The 15,862-nt window shown below is 42.3% G+C and overlaps 1 protein-coding gene across 1 annotated transcript in view; it reads left to right on the forward strand.

Annotated features, from left to right (window-relative positions):
* Nucleotides 1-15,862, forward strand: part of dcc (DCC netrin 1 receptor) — a 240,628-nt gene that overhangs the window by 148,670 nt on the left and 76,096 nt on the right. The window contains exon 12 of the mRNA XM_061060638.1: nt 4,073-4,122. Coding sequence (XP_060916621.1) covers nt 4,073-4,122 — 50 coding nt within the window. The remainder of the gene's footprint in view (nt 1-4,072; nt 4,123-15,862) is intronic.

The raw sequence follows: 15,862 nt of genomic DNA on the forward strand, positions 1-15,862 counted from the left end.
ATGAACAGCAGATAGAAGTAGAAAGTGTCATTTGATGCGCACGCTAACTTTTGTGCATGTATCGCACTTTATATCGCTATCGCTGCAGCCATGTAAATCACACTTTGCATGTTTTCCTCATATCCTGCAGACATGTTATGTCAGTGAAAGAATGCTTCACTCTTCCTCCTGCTCTGATATTTAGTTCACTTCAGGAGCTCCGTCATTTTAAAGTCTGAAGGTCTGTTAAGAGCAAACGATATTTTAGGAATATAAATTATAAATGCAAAGAAGTAAAAAAACAGACACCATTCTCACCGAATATAACAATACAAGGAACCAGTATGACTCTCATTTTTTCACTTTTAGGGAACATTTTGAAAAGACCTTTAATGATTGACATTAGACTGGAGTCCTGAGATTGCAGCTGAACTGAACTCCATTCAAAAAATCAGCAATTAAAAAAATTGTTCGCTCTTCTCCTCCAGCGGACGTCCCTGAAAATACATGAGTGCTTTCACACCACCGGTCACATTTACACACATTCACACCCTGATGGCAGAGACTGCTATGTAAAGTGTACATCAGTTATAGTATCAGAATCCTTGACCTTCCAGTTAAGAGACGATCACTGAGCCACAGCCGCTCATAAAGGCTCTAACTTCTGCAGTAAGCTCCACTTAAATAGATGTCTGGCTTCCATGTAGTATAACATACATACTTACTCATCGACCTGTATAATAACAGTGAGCAACAACACTGACCCGCTCTCAGCTGTCGCACATTACTGAGCACGAGTTATGAAACTGTTCAGGCGGTCAGCTGGAAGGCAGAGAAGGGGTTAATCCTCCATCTTAGCTGTAAAAATGAAAACATTCTCACTAACTATGATCTGTTTTTGTACAAGCCGAGTTCTTCTAAAGAAATCGATGTGTTCGTAAGTTGTTTTATTTCAGAGCAATAATACCTAAATGAGAATTAGTGTCTTTAGTTCTTGGATGTCGGTGAGGCTCGTCTTTCCCAACATATCGATTCCGCACAGTTCAAAGTCAAACGCGTTATATTGAGGACATTACAAATCAATAAGAGAAGAAACTAATGAAGAGGCTGCTGATGTTTCAAACACTGAAGATTTAGCAGACAGTGTGTGTGTGTGTGTGTGGGGGGGGGGTGGTGTCTGCAGTGTTCAGTTCTGAACTGGTCTGAACTGGTCCCAGTTTGAAGCCCGGCAGCCGGTCAGCTGAGACCAGAGAAAATGTTGGACCAGGTGCAGCCTATAACCTGACACTGTGTGTGTGTGTGTGTGTGTGTGTGTGTGTGTGTGTGTGTGTGTGTGTGTGTGTGTGTGTGTGTGTGTGTGTGTGTGTGTGTGTGTGTGTGTGTGTGTGTGTGTGAGAGAGAGGTTGTTAGGGAGTATAGAACTAAAAGCAGAGCAGCAGACACACACTTCATCCCTCTTTCTCTCTCCTGCTGTCAGTCGTTTCATTAGGGGACTCGGGGGTCTTTAATTAAGCTCCGAGATGAGGAAGGAGCTGCTTCATTTTAGCCTCTTAGCCTGACGCACTAATGGAGTGCACACACACACACAGACACACACACATACACACACACACACACACACACACACACACACACAGACCCGAGGAGAGACAGTGTTAAGTTGGTCATGGTGGGAAGAACACTGCAGTGAACAGGATTGTTCATTAATTAGATTTTGACTTTGACAGTTTTTTGAACATTTAAAGTCTGAATCACATTTTGCAGCTAAACGTGACGTCGGCTAAATGCAGTCCAGCTGCTAAAGAGGCGGACTGTACCACATTCCTTCATTCAAACCTTTATTTATTCACACCGAGGTTTGCATCGTTTCCAATTCTGTCGAGCTTACAAGCGCAGTAAAACAACAAACACTCAGAATCAGCTGAGATCAACAGAATCAACAAATCGGCTAGAAATGAAAGAGAGGGAAGAACTCTGATCTTTAGAGTTTGCTGGAGGACGTTCCACGAGTTTGGGACATCAATAGAAAATGCAGATTTACAGAGTTCAGTAAAAGCTTGAGGGACTTTAAGAACGATCCACTCAGAAGAACGAGACATGTAGGCGTCTGAGTTCCACTCCAACAGGTCTGTGATTTAAGGTGGAAGTTCTCCAATAAGAGCCTTGAAAATATATAAAAAACAATGTTTGTTGCACCTCTCACTCACATCCAAGGGTTATATATCGCACACTCGCTGTCCACGCTGCATCCGTTAAATATTGAATTCTCTGCTCTGTAAAATTGCATCCCTATCCCCCCTTTTCAAAGAGAATAACATCTGCTGCTTTTCTGCTAAACAAACAAACGAATGTGTGGTGCTTTACATTAACGAGCTGGTGACTCAAATCACTTTTAGAACACAATCCAACAGGAAAACATAGAATCAGGCTGATTTTGTCCCTGATGCTCGCTCGCATCGCGTGCTGTTAGGACAGACTGTCAGAGGAGAAGTTAACCCTTTGTGTTGGATTTATGAATGAAACCCTGTCTTTTTGACTCAAGTTTAGGCGCAAAAGCCGAACAGTCCTGTTGTCAATCAGGCCGTCAATCATCTTTTTGCAACCTGTGGACTCGCTCCCTGCTGACCATCAGAAAGAATGCCCTTCTTAAATGATGAGTCTATGTGCACTTCCTCTTCACTACAGTTGGTTAAAAAAAAACTTCTGTCTGCTGTGTTTGGTTTTTCTCTTCTTTATAAGAAGGGTGAGTCAGTCAGGAAGCGCTGCCTGTTGTTTTCTTTCTGATTAGAGGCTGTTGATGCTCCCGTTTTATGTACATTTGGACCACAGACCGGCCCTTTAATTCCTCCTCTGAATGGAGCCTGAGCTCAGACTTCAACATGGAGCTGCTGCCTGGTGCTCTGGCAGGTTTTTATTGCTGTGAATAAAACTTCCAGAGAGAGAGAGAGAGAGCGAGAGAATGGAGGCATCTGTCCAGCTGCAATCACAACACAAATAAACACCAATGATCTGAAATAACACGCACACAGATGCAGTGTGGCTGTATTGTGAACATCCCGCCTGCTTCTCGATGATAACAATGACTTGTGGGCTAATTGAATCCACAATGAAACTCCCACACACACACGGACACACACACATACACACACACACGTACATGCAGACAGTGAGCAGCTGAATCAATAGATAAGCTGCTGACAGTTAATCGGCCGTCTGGTTGGACAGATGCAGAGTTCATTCAAATCAAAACACTTTGATTCTCAATTATGAACGTCACACTGCCTCTGATTCACGGCGCAGAACCGCACGTCTGCTGCTTCTTCTTCATCATCATCCTGTTCCTCCTCTTCCTCGTCCACTGTTTCTTTGTCTTTGACATCATATTTTTACATCTTATCTTCCTTGATTTCATGCTCCAATTTTGTTTGTTTTTTAAGGTTTGTTTGCTTTGTTTCATCCCCTGATTTCCCTTTATCTCTTTCATTATTTATCTCCTTTCCTTTGTGAATCTTTTGCCCTGAGCACGGCACTTCCACGTCTTTATTTTCTTTATAAGAACAACAGGATACAAATAATATTGAAGTAAAGTAAGAGCACCAAATTCTTTGTATGTTTTGTTACCATCAAGCCAGAGTCATTAATTTGAGTACCTGGTTTTGTAATGAATTTGCAAATGACTGAGCAGGGGTGTGTACAGAGGAGGGGCAGATCTAACTGGTGGGGGCAGATGGCATAAAGCTGTGGTTCTCAACTGGTGGTTCGGGACCCAAAAGTGGGTCGTGAAGCCATTTTCAGTGGGTCACAAAGGTGTGCCCGGAAGATAAATTGTGTCAAATTGTCTTAGAGGTGCTTTATAAACAAGTCTGTTTCGTTCATTTTTTTTGTCCTATCACGCTTTGTACTGTGGTCCAAACTGCAAAATATTTTTGTAATTTGTAAATAATCAGATTGTTTGAAAAAATATTCTGATTGCAATTTTTCAAGAAGGAGTTGGTGGTGGTTTCTGAGGCTCGACCAGTTGAGAACCAAGTGGCCTAGAGGTCTGGCCACGCCCCTGAACCTATTAACTCTGTCCTTGTGTTTGTCTTTGCAGTACCCAGCGCTCCTCCTCAGAACATCACCTTAGAGGTCGTCCTGTCCAGGGTGAGTTCAAACTTTGATTCTCTCTTTTTATGTCTCCTCCTGTTTGTATCCACGGCAACAAAAGCAACACACACCAACAACAGATTGCTTCATCCTGGAGTAGTGACACTTTCTCTGCATGAAAGTGGCATAAATAAGAAACATTCCCATGCAAAGGTCCCTTTAACTTTATATCTGAGCTTCTCTTTCTGACTTCTCTATAAGTCAACATTTATCACAAGTTTCTCCGTCGTTGAAATGACTGATGGCTTTAATTTGTGGCACATATGTGAGCTATAACACTGCAGTCAGTCAACTGTTGCTCTCTCGTGATCTGGCCTCATTTTACTGATTGATGTCTTCCATAAATGTGAACATAATCATGCAGTATAAAATAATTCATTTTCCTGCACATATTCCCAAATCATTCTCTCTGTTGATGGTCCAAACTGCTCAGGTGATTTATAAAAGAAAACACTGTAGATGACCTGAAAAAAACATTTTAATGGTTAAAAACAATCTGTCATCTGAAAAGAAATGACCTCGATGTCCATAACATGGGACACGTTTTAGTTTTCCCCGAGTTTCTCACAACTAGCTAAGAGCAGAGTTAGCGTGACCTCAGATTATAGCCTAACAGCCGATCACATCCCATCAGCATGACTCGTCCTCCTAGGTCAAGTCAAACGTGTTTACATAACGTGTAATATGACAGGGACGGACTTAATGTGCCTTAGAATAAAAAGAGGAAAAAAGAAATAGGCAGGATCAAGCATGACAAAGATGCATGTGACGAGGAGAGATAGCATGAAAAAACTGTCAAAACACACACAATATGGAACTACAGTTGTATGGATTAGGCATCAGGAGATGACCTTAAAGAGACACTGTGAAGAGCCAAGATGGTGGACCAATCAACAGAGTCAATCTCTATATGGACGTTTATATTACTCTATATTATATGTTCATATAATTGGATGTTTTCATAGCATTAATGAACGAGTGGAAAAGAGTTTGAAGCTGCTTCATTATATGCAAGTTCACTCCGGTTACTCAGAGGTCATGGAATATAAACATTATCACCCTATCTCACTCGTGAGATAGGGTGATAATAGGTGATAATAGGATTCTGGGAACAGATTGAAGTCGGGTAAAGTCATGTTGGACTTAAAGGCAAAAAAAAAAAAAACATTGAGAAAAAAGGAGACATAAGATGCTGAAAAAGTCGTTTCAAAGTCGATCTAAAAATGCAATAACTTTAAACAAAGAGAAAAGTGTCTATCCCATTTCCAGAGACCGCCCCGGACGCCTGCTTTCAGCACGATGTAACTTTGACGGCGGGTCACAGTTCTCTTGGGAGCAGTCTGTACGGCTTTATGACACAAGTTCATACAGCAGCCTTTAGCTAAAAAAGAGCCAGTTAACCCGTCTCTGTTCTGTTTGATACAACGGATAAGGCTAAGAGGAGAAAGAGGACGTCGATGGATGAAGCTAAGAAGAGAAAAAGAGAGAATGACTGAGCAAGGAGCTGAACTACAGTAAATATTGGACAGGCCCATGCGACAGGCTGCAATTCTGATGCTGAGTTGGCTATTTCAACACACTGTTTTAACGAGCCTCAGAGGGCGCCAAAGTGCACCAAACCAAAATCCTAAATAATGTTTCTTTAATATCAAAGTCGTCTATTGATAGCTGTTTTTTATATGCATGGTAACTCACATATCTACTTGTTTATTATACTCCTGCCCTATGTTTATTTACCCGGGTACTTCTTGTGAATTACTGCAGAAGATAAATGGAGTTCACACATATTTTTAATATATCTCTGCATACAAATATACACTTAAAGCCAATCCCATCATAGCAGCTCCTTTGTTCCTCTGCTCTAAAGCAGCCGACTGTTAAATGAACTGAAGGAGGAACAAAGCTGGTTCATTTTTTCTAAGAACCAACAGAGCTGCTCTCTAAATATTCATTCTCATCATTGTTCTACTGCATTCAGGTCGTATGAGGGGAACAGTTAAACATTCACAGCCATAGCAGCGACGTGGCCTTTTTACATAAAACAAGCGGCCCCTCAAATAATCCTGCTGACACCACAGAATTGATTTTGATGATCCCGGGGAAAATGGGGGCGAGCTGCTGTTCTGCAAATGATCTCGCTGTCTTAACTCTGATGTTATGTGTGTGGAACTGTTAATAAGTGCGGACGAAACCAGAGGAAATCAATGATTGTTTGATTCTGTTTTCTTCAGAAGATGAATATACATGACATGATGTGCCATGCAGAGGCAGAACTAAAGACCGCAGAAGTAATCCTGCGTCTGTTTTTTTTACATCCAACAAACAGCTGTGCATGTTAAATGTAAAGACTCAAACATCCTCACTTTAATGTGCATCCTTATCCTCCGTCCCATATGACAGCTCTGCCAGCTATGAGAAGTTGTTTACCTCGATGATGTGTCGAATCTGTGCCGGTTCGTTCAGACTAAGCACAGCGTGTCGACTGATCCACTGACCAAATATTTCCATATTTTCTAGTGTAGATCCATTTTTATGGGAGATTAGAGCCTCTCACTCTGTGACAAATCCTCCCTCTGCTTTGCCGTTATAGTGCTTCTAATGTGAAGCAGCGGGAGACACTGGATTTCCATCCGCAGTAACTTAACACAGATACAACTTAGAGCCGTCAGTAAATAATAAAAAAGCTGCTAAGTCTGTCCAGCACAGAGGTCCATCCCGCAAGGATACAAGGATTGCATGTATTTGCTCAATATGAAAAAGAATCAGACGATCAAATATTATCTTTTTGAGACGTCTGAGGGCAAACTTTCTGGAAAATTGCTTTGAGCTGGTCTGAGCTGCTTAAAAAAGGTGGAGACCCCATGAAGGGGATTGTAATATTTATTTTCCTCCCACTCTCTCAGAGACTTTCTGCTCAGGTGTTTAAAGACTTTACTTATTCTTTTAAAGTTGAACTATTCTGCTGATCCTCAATTTAAAACTCACATAAAGTGTTACAATGCTGGATGCCCATTAACTAAACGAAGGCAAAGTTTCAGATCATGAGGAAAACGCATGTTGGAGTAATCCCAGGATAAGTCTGCAGAGGGAGCTAAACAGCTTGTTCTGCAAGTCACACGATAGTTCCCAGATATGAAACTAAGGAGCTGTTTACTTAGTCTCTCTTCTCCCAGCACTGGGGAGCAGCTCTCTCCTGGCAGCCCTGCAGCGTTCTGACCCCAGGAAGGCTTCCAGAGAGCTGGCCAATCAGAAGAAAGTGGGCACATGGAGAGGATTGGCCTTAAAGAGACAGCAGCTGAAAAGAACCGTTTCAGGCAGACGCTGAAATTAGGGTTTATGCTGACGACAGTATCCGATAAATTAGAAGTTTTTTGAGCTGCACATCATGCAAAGTCACTCTTCAGGTTTCACTGACAACACTGATGTACTGATGTGTAAATTAGTGGCTGTATATAGGAAGTTGGCATAGGCATAGAGGTGTTCCCCGTTGGTTCATGTACTGTCATAAGGATGGAAATCCCACAAACAACAATCCTGACTACCATGAAGGGGTTAGCCTAACTAAATCAATATATGAGAAACACTGGAGAAGCTAACAAACCAGTTGTGGTAAGCTCAGACAAAGATAACTGCTAAAGAATGTGCTAAAATGTAGGTGAAATAATACATTTCCACTCACTGCAAAGGTACAAAGACTTCTTGGATGGTCTGTTAGTACAATAAACCACAAAGCAAGACACGTTACATGTCTTTACATGTTTTCTGAACTAGCTAATTTGATACCTATCAGACAGCTAGCAGCTCCCACCTGTCATTAAAAAGAGGCCACACTCCTAATTATACATCATTGTAAGCTTCCATATAAGCTTAACAGATGAGTTCTATACAAATTCACGTTTAGCTGTCATGAATAGTGAAATGTGCTAAACATGTCCAGGCTGTTAACGTGTTTATATCCTCTGTTTAGTCACCAGTTTTCATAAGAGGCTCTATAGGGGATTGACTCACTTTAAGAGGCTGCCTCAAGTGGCCACTGGAGGAACTGCAGTTTTTCACACTGGCTTCATTTTTTGCTCTGAAGGTTACTACAGGCCTTTACACCCATCAGTGTTTGTATGTGTTTGTAAAGCTTACATTTAAAAAGAACCGGCCCTCAGTTATACCTGGAAATGGAAATGCTAGAATTCTGTTTTCATACCCGTATTGACAGAAAAAGTTCAAGATTGTTAAACTGTCCTATTTGAAAGTAGATTCACAGCTCTCCTCCAGTCGGTCGAAGCCTAAGTGATGTGACCTGATTTTTCAGACGCTTTTGAAACGTTTTCTTTTTTCCCTTTTACTCGGAAAGCTATCACAGCAGAGAAAAAATGATGGATGTGTCCAGATTTGAGGTGAATGGCTCATAATTTATGTCCATAAAGAGAAGGTTCAGGCTGTCTGTGGAGAGCTGACCTCATTCAGTTTCTGTCCGCTTATTTTCCTGCATGTGATTGATATTTCTCCGCCGATCAGCTCTCAGGTCAGGGCTGATCAATCGCTGATGTCAGAGCTGCTTGACACTTTAAAGCCTCATGATACTACATTTAATAACAGAGGGATTCACGTCTCAACCAAACTTTTTTTTCCGTTAAAAGCTGAATACCAAACATACTACAGCAGCATGTGGTTTTAATTTTAAACCCCTGAGAGGTGTTTTCTCCAGCCCTGCTGGCTCCACATCTTGAACTCTGATCCCCTTCAGATCAGGACAAAAGGGAAAAGAATGTTTCATAAAGGACAAAGAAAGAGAGAGACAAAGTTCAGATACTTGCCTGCATTCTTTGTGTGCGATTTGAGACTATGCACGGCTCAAATACACACACACTTGAAAAATTGCTTTCACTCTCTCTCTCTCTCACACACACACACACACTCACGGCCAACTTCCACCAGATGCTTGTTCGTTCCGTCTACGCTCCGTTATGGCAGCATAGCTGAGAGGTTTTCACTTTTTTCACAATGTGTGTTTCCACTTGGTCCGCTGCGCTCCCTCTCAGCTCCGGCAGTCCGGTGCCCTCCGCAGCAGATACGCAGGGCTTCTATTTTTCCCGAGCCTGATGCATCAATTTAGCACAGAAAAGAAAAAGCGGGACGGGAAGTTTTAACGGTTCAGAAAAATGACCGTTTGTGTGTTTGTTTATATGTTTATAAGGTTTATATAGAGTTTTATACCACATACATCGTATTATCTCACGCTGTCGAGAGTGAATCTGTTAAATTAATTTGTCTCTGCACTCCAGTTGACGGCTGTGCTCCGTCCACAGCATGGTGTGTGTTGAATGACGAGGGTGCACGGAGCCGAAACAACGGACATCCGATGCACACGTTTCTGGTGGAAGTTCGGGGTCAGCATCACCGATAAACACAAGTCTACTAGCAGCTAAATCATGACAAACAATCTGCGGATATTTCCTGCCGATGTTTCTTTCATGATCGGAGGGGGAGGACAGATTAAACAGATGTGCCTGCTGTTGCCACGGTGATTTCCTTGTCCGTCAGGCCTCAGTGTGCATTGCACGACTGACTATGCTCGATAGGTTTGAAGCTCTGTCGGACTTCAGTATCAGTCATATGACTAAAAAATCTGGTCTAATTTCCCCTGAAATCCTACAGTGTGCGCCCGGCTTTAATGGCGGTATTACAGTCTTCCTACCTTCTACACAAAACACAGAGGACGAGTAATGGTCGTGCTGGTTAAGCAGCTCTAATTAGCAATGGTGGGTGGGTGAAATGAAGCAGTACTCGTACAGCAGTCCTTCTGGTGAAGGTAAACATGATCATCTTGCCTGATTATGTTAAACTTTTAAAAAACAAACTATAAGGCCAAACTTTGTGATTTATTTTAAAAGTAAAACATCCAAACTCTGAACTCTGAACCAGTCTGAATTACTCCAGCATCGTGTTCACTGCTTAATTGCTCCACACACAGTCGAGCCGTGTGTGTGTGTGTGTGTGTGTGTGTGTGTGTGTGTGTGTGTGTGTGTGTGTGTGTGTGTGTGTGTGTGTGTGTGTGTGTGTGTGTGTGTGTGTGTGTGTGTGTGTGTGTGCGTGTGTGCGTAGGTGTGTGTGTGTGTGTGTGTGTGTGTGTGTGTGTGTGTGTGTGTGTGTGTGTGTGTGTGTGTGTGTGTGTGTGCGTGTGTGCGTAGGTGGGTCCAGCCTCAGTCAGGTTCCCTGCAGCTTGTTGCAGAAGGAGAAAATGTGAATAATTTTGCTCTTGACAAGTTTCTGCCGTCAAACCAACTTTTCAGACAAATCTGACATTCGCCTAACTTCCTCCAGTCTACAGTGTGTGTGTGTGTGTGTGTGTGTGTGTGTGTGGGCCGTTCAATGCTTGGTTGAACACACAGTCAGAGTTTACAGTATGTCAGTCTTTTTCTTACCCAGAATCCTCCAGAGAGCTCTTTCTGGGTCGCCCTGTGTGTGTGGCTGTGTGAGCCAGGTTCAGGAGTGATTCCAGGAACATCCTATCGGCTCCATCGCGGCCTAAGAATAGCTTTTTGGAAGAGTTCCTGTTGGAGCCATTAAACCTGGCGGCGCAGTTTGTGCAGGAGTCAGATGTGTTTCTCTGGAGGACCTGGAGACTCATTTAAGCATTAATTAAACGCACAGGCAGTGAGGGGGTCCAACTGAGCTCGCTGTGAAGTGTTCATTTGACTTCTGGGGGAATAAAACGAGTCCATAATGAAAACTCTTCGTTATGAGAGCCTGTCCGAGAGTCTTTTTTAGTCATAATTCATCCTGCTTCCCCTACATAAATGAGTTCTACTCTCATATGGATGTACTTTCCCTCTTACACACATTCATTTGCTCTGAAGTGTTCATTTTTCCTCTCAGGTTTGTGTAGTTTTTTCTTTTTTTAAATGTGAGCATTTCATTTTTTCCAATAATCCTGAATGACTGTATTGAGCGCTTCACAGCAGGGGACATCTGTTCTCTACACCTGGTTTCTATCCTAAAGAGCAGCCAGTGACAAAAATACCCCTCAGTACGAGGATTATGAGACTGACAGAGATCCAGATAAGGTGTGAATCCTCCACACAGCCTCCCACGTTGAGAGAAGCTGTTTTCTGTTTGTTCACCACGTCAAGACGTCTTTTAAATGTGTAGGGAAATAAACAGGATGGCCCGTAATGCCAATATCACTGTGGAGAAATGCTATTTCACTTCATGGTAGCCGAAATTATCAGCTATCTGACTCTAACTAAACTGATCAGCAAAAACCATCAGCTTCCAAAGAGTAGACGACAGCTCAGGTTAGCGTTAGCATCCAATCACTTGCTATCTGCATATCGTTTGATGGTGTGTTGATATAAAGAAAGAAACCTGAGAGTGACATCATGCGTGTGGAAGTGGCTGATAGTCTGTAGTCAACAGCTGAAATGTGCTCTTCATTTACATCACTACGGCCGCGTCCCAATTCAGAGGCTGCTTCCTTCAGAGGACGCATTTGGTTTTCGGCAGCAGATACTTTATCATCAGGCTCCTGACTTCCTGGTCAGAGGACCCTCCCTGGTCCAATCAGAGCTAAGCTGCCCTCCGCTCTGTCTAATTCAGAAATGTGCTCCTGCCGAAGGGGGCGGAGCTTCAGGTGAAGTCTGAGTGATGTTTGATTAAGATGAAGAAGAAGGTTTGGTTCTGTGAACAAACACAGTGATGATTATTTTAGTGTTTTTGTTTCTTGAGAGTGTAATTATCCTGTTACCACGGTGACTCCACACAAAACACATCCCAGGGAAATTTGAGATGATTAAGAGTAATTATCTGCTGTGCAGTGACATCATCACAGGTGTGAGACAGAGACAGAGAACAGCTGGCGTCTGTAAGAATATGAAGGAATGACTGGAGGCTTTCACAAAGTACGAGCAGGTCTCTGACTGATGGTTCAGCTCATTCATGATTTAAACTAATAAATACCTAAACAAGTGTGTGCGATGTTTAAGGAAAATTAATGAGTGAAGTAATTAATCTAAAGAAAAGTGACTGGAGGGTTTTTAGCTTTCAGAAATATTTATTTACACTAACAATAATTACAGTTCAGAATGAGTGAAAGTTTCCTTTTTCAAACCTTTTCTATCACACAACAGGTCGAGGCCAGAAGCTTTTCATGGTTTAAAACTTTTCTCAGACAAACTTGGCCGAAATGGGGCGCCGGTAGCGTAGCGGCTAGTGCGCGTGCTCCGTATATGGAGGCTGTAGTCCTGTAGGCTAGAACCTGTGGCTCGTTTCCTGATTTCTGACTCTATCCATGATCCTATCTCTAAAATAAAGGCACAAAAGCCCAAACATAAATCTAAAAACAAAAAAAGGATAATACAGGAAAAAGATCCCAAAACAAAATGTTTTAAAGTCTATGACACATTCATGTCACAATTCTTGATGTAGAAGTGAACAAGAACAAGCTTCTGATCTTAGCACAAACAAAGAGAACTAGCTAACTGCCACAAATAACATGAGGAAACTTGTTAGTGACTAAAAGATTAAACATCATAAAAAGGCCCAAAACACTTTCACTACAGAAAACAACAGTGTGAGTTTTTTTAAATCGTATTTCTACTAATCTAATCGTCATATTCCGCTTTTCTAACAAACATATTGACTCATATTCAGTTTTCATCTTGAGCTGGACTCTTCAGTAAAGACATGAGAGTGGTGTCAGCACTGCTGTGATTCCTACTCTAGTTTAGATTTTGGAGAAACATACCTGGATACTATTTTAAATAATACTCCAGAAAACTGAACATATTCTTTGTGCACAGAAACCACCCGTTCAAACACACCTATATGAGTACTTTTAATTAATTAGTCTTAAACCTAACAGCTGTTTATGTTTGGAAGACACCACACACACACACACACACACACACACTCACTTCATGGTGCAGCATGGTGTTGCATGTTGTAATGCAGAGCAAATAGAGACAGTCTGCCCTCAGTGTGATTGCTCCTTTTACCCAGAGGACACACACACACACACACACACACACACTCAGTCGATGTGGTTCCAGCTCTCACCCAGAGGACATGAACAAACAATCACAGATTGAATTCGGGGAGTGTTTACTCACCTGGCCCCATTTGAGTGTGTGCGCATGTGTGTGAGTGTGTGTGTGTGTGTGTGTGTGTGTGTGTGTGTGTGTGTGTGTGTGTGTGTGTGTGTGTGTGTGTGTGTGTGTGTGTGTGTGTGTGTGTGTGTGTGGAGGTCACAGGGTGGATGAGGTGCTCTGTATGCAGCTCAGCGTGCAGAAACAGAAACAGAGGAGAAGCCACTGAATTAATCCCAGGTTCAGTTTAAAGTTTTGTTCTTTTTTTCTTTAAAGCTTTTTTCGTCCATCGATTGGACAAACTGCTCGACGCTACAAAGATTTAGAGAACAGCTGGAAATACAATAATACTGACTGTACTAATGAAATGCACCAGTGCTGCTGCCGGCCCTGCATCAGCAACAAAGAAGTTTGTAAATGACTCGTCCTGTATGCAGAGCAGGAGCAAAGCCCAGAGGTCTGTGGAAAAAAAGGGTCACATCAGGACATGAGCATTAGTCTGAGGAACAGATTTTTACAGTTAACAACAACAATAAACACAGTCACTTATCCACAACTTAACATATGTTCTTAGGTAATACTGGGAGATATGCCGCCGCCATTCAATTCAGGAATGAAAACGAAAAATGTATGTTAGTCTACAAGTGAAAAGAGAGGCCCTTTTTCAGTGAGAGATCCATGTGTATGACATTCATTTGTATTAAGTCCTGAGATAACAAGCAGAAGAAAAATGCAATTAAGCACCGCCCACTCTGGAGGGGAAACCAATCCATTGTTCTCCAGTCACTTTATGTTGAATGGAGATATTTATTTGTCAATTTTGTCTTTTAGCAAACCATAAGAAAATACATTGAAGTTGTTTTGTGTTTGAAAGCACAAACAACAACACAGTGAAGAAGCCTGAATTAAGTTTTTTTTAATAGGAAATCTGAACCGATTTCAGCCCTGCTCAGAACAGGCTATTTCTGTGTCTGTACCTTTAAATGTAAATGAGCTTTGTCTGACCACGCCCCCTCTCTGGAAGGACTTGGGTGTCTCGGTCTTTCTCGCTCCATGTCCTATTGTTTACGGTGAGAAGGCAGACTCAGAGGGCAGAACAAACACCTAGCTGTGGGAGTGTCACCCACCTGGGGGAGGGGTTACTGCCCTTTGTGATGTCAGGAAGGGAAAATCTCCAAACAGCCTGTTTGAGCACACATTTTTTGAAAAGTGGAGCAGGCAAAGGACGGAGAGGATGGACTTTTCTCATCATTGGGGGCTTTGTAGACAGACTAGAGACACATGTTAGAGTTAGACAATTGACCCTTTACATTTTTTGTGTGAATGTCTTTTATATTTGAAGCATTTGTTCAAAACTCTCTGAATCTGGCATCAGCTGGTTCTGCATTGTGTTCTTATAATGAGCCCCATCATGTCCTGTTAATGAAGCCATGAGAAACAGCAACGACATTATTATATGTACAAGTGTAACTATTAAAAATACTGTTGCTCCTACTCTAGTGGGGCCTTTTATTATTAGTTAATTTGCCAGCAGCCTTGTCTTTGTTTATAAGCTCATTATGTTTCCCACAGTCGCCCATGCTTCTGAAGATAATCACCCTCGTTTTGGTCATTATTAGCATTTATTATAATCTGTGTGATCTCCATCAGCTTTTCATACACACACCCCCTGCATCTTCCCTTTGTCCTCTGGGAGAATATTAAAAATGGCCGAGTCTCCGTGTCTCCGTGTCTCCGTTTGAAGGCTGTGAACGAGGCCGCGGCTCCGCTTGCCCTGCGCGCTTTCCAGTTTCAGCTACACGTGAATACAAAGCAGCTGCAGGAGGGATTTCTGCTCCCCACAGTTTCTGTTCCACTCAGACTTTAAATTTAAAAGAAAAGGTGTTACAGTCGAGCCTGAGGCCACTTCACCTCTGATTTGGAGTTAAAAGTACGACTGAAACAGGCTTAATTGATCCACAGAGCCCGTTTAGTTATATGAACGCTGTGAAAGGGATTTAACTCTACAACCCAATGAAGAAAGCAGGAGGAGGTTCAGCTCTTTCGTTAGCAGCAGAAGGAAGGTGGAGGGTGGACTTCAACCAATAATACACAATGTAGTTTCCTTTTTTTCAAAAACGCTGCAAGTCTATTTTCGACGGAGTACGCTGCAGGTGTGTGTCAAACTAGACAGAATAGAACAACCCGGACAGGAAGTCAGACGAGGAAACGCACAGAGCATCCAGTCAATTTCAAAATAAAACACAATATACGGACTCCTGATCGTATTTTTCATCACTTTATCAACAGGCACTGAATGAATAAGAAATCATCCTCAGAAAGACAAAGCAACATGTTGTTTGTACGTTGTTCTCTGTATTCCCGCGTGATCTTGTAGTTCACATGTGATGTGTGTACAGCCGCTCTTGGCTGCGCTCACGTTCCAGAAACGGATCCAGTGGGGCGCGCCGTCCGGCTGAGGAAAACCGTGGAGCTGACAGACAGAATATGTGGGGTTTGGGGGTCAGTGACATCACCCATACCATACTTTTTCAAACCCAACAAATGCAGCTGACATATAGGAAATGCTAGCCCAACCTAAGTGAAGCAGACCTTTAGCCTCCTGGTAAACAGCTACAACACATCAATCTATCAGTCAGCCTGTAAGTATGCATTAG

The sequence above is a fragment of the Labrus mixtus genome, chromosome 17 (assembly GCF_963584025.1).
Source record: "Labrus mixtus chromosome 17, fLabMix1.1, whole genome shotgun sequence".
NCBI lineage: Eukaryota > Metazoa > Chordata > Actinopteri > Labriformes > Labridae > Labrus > Labrus mixtus.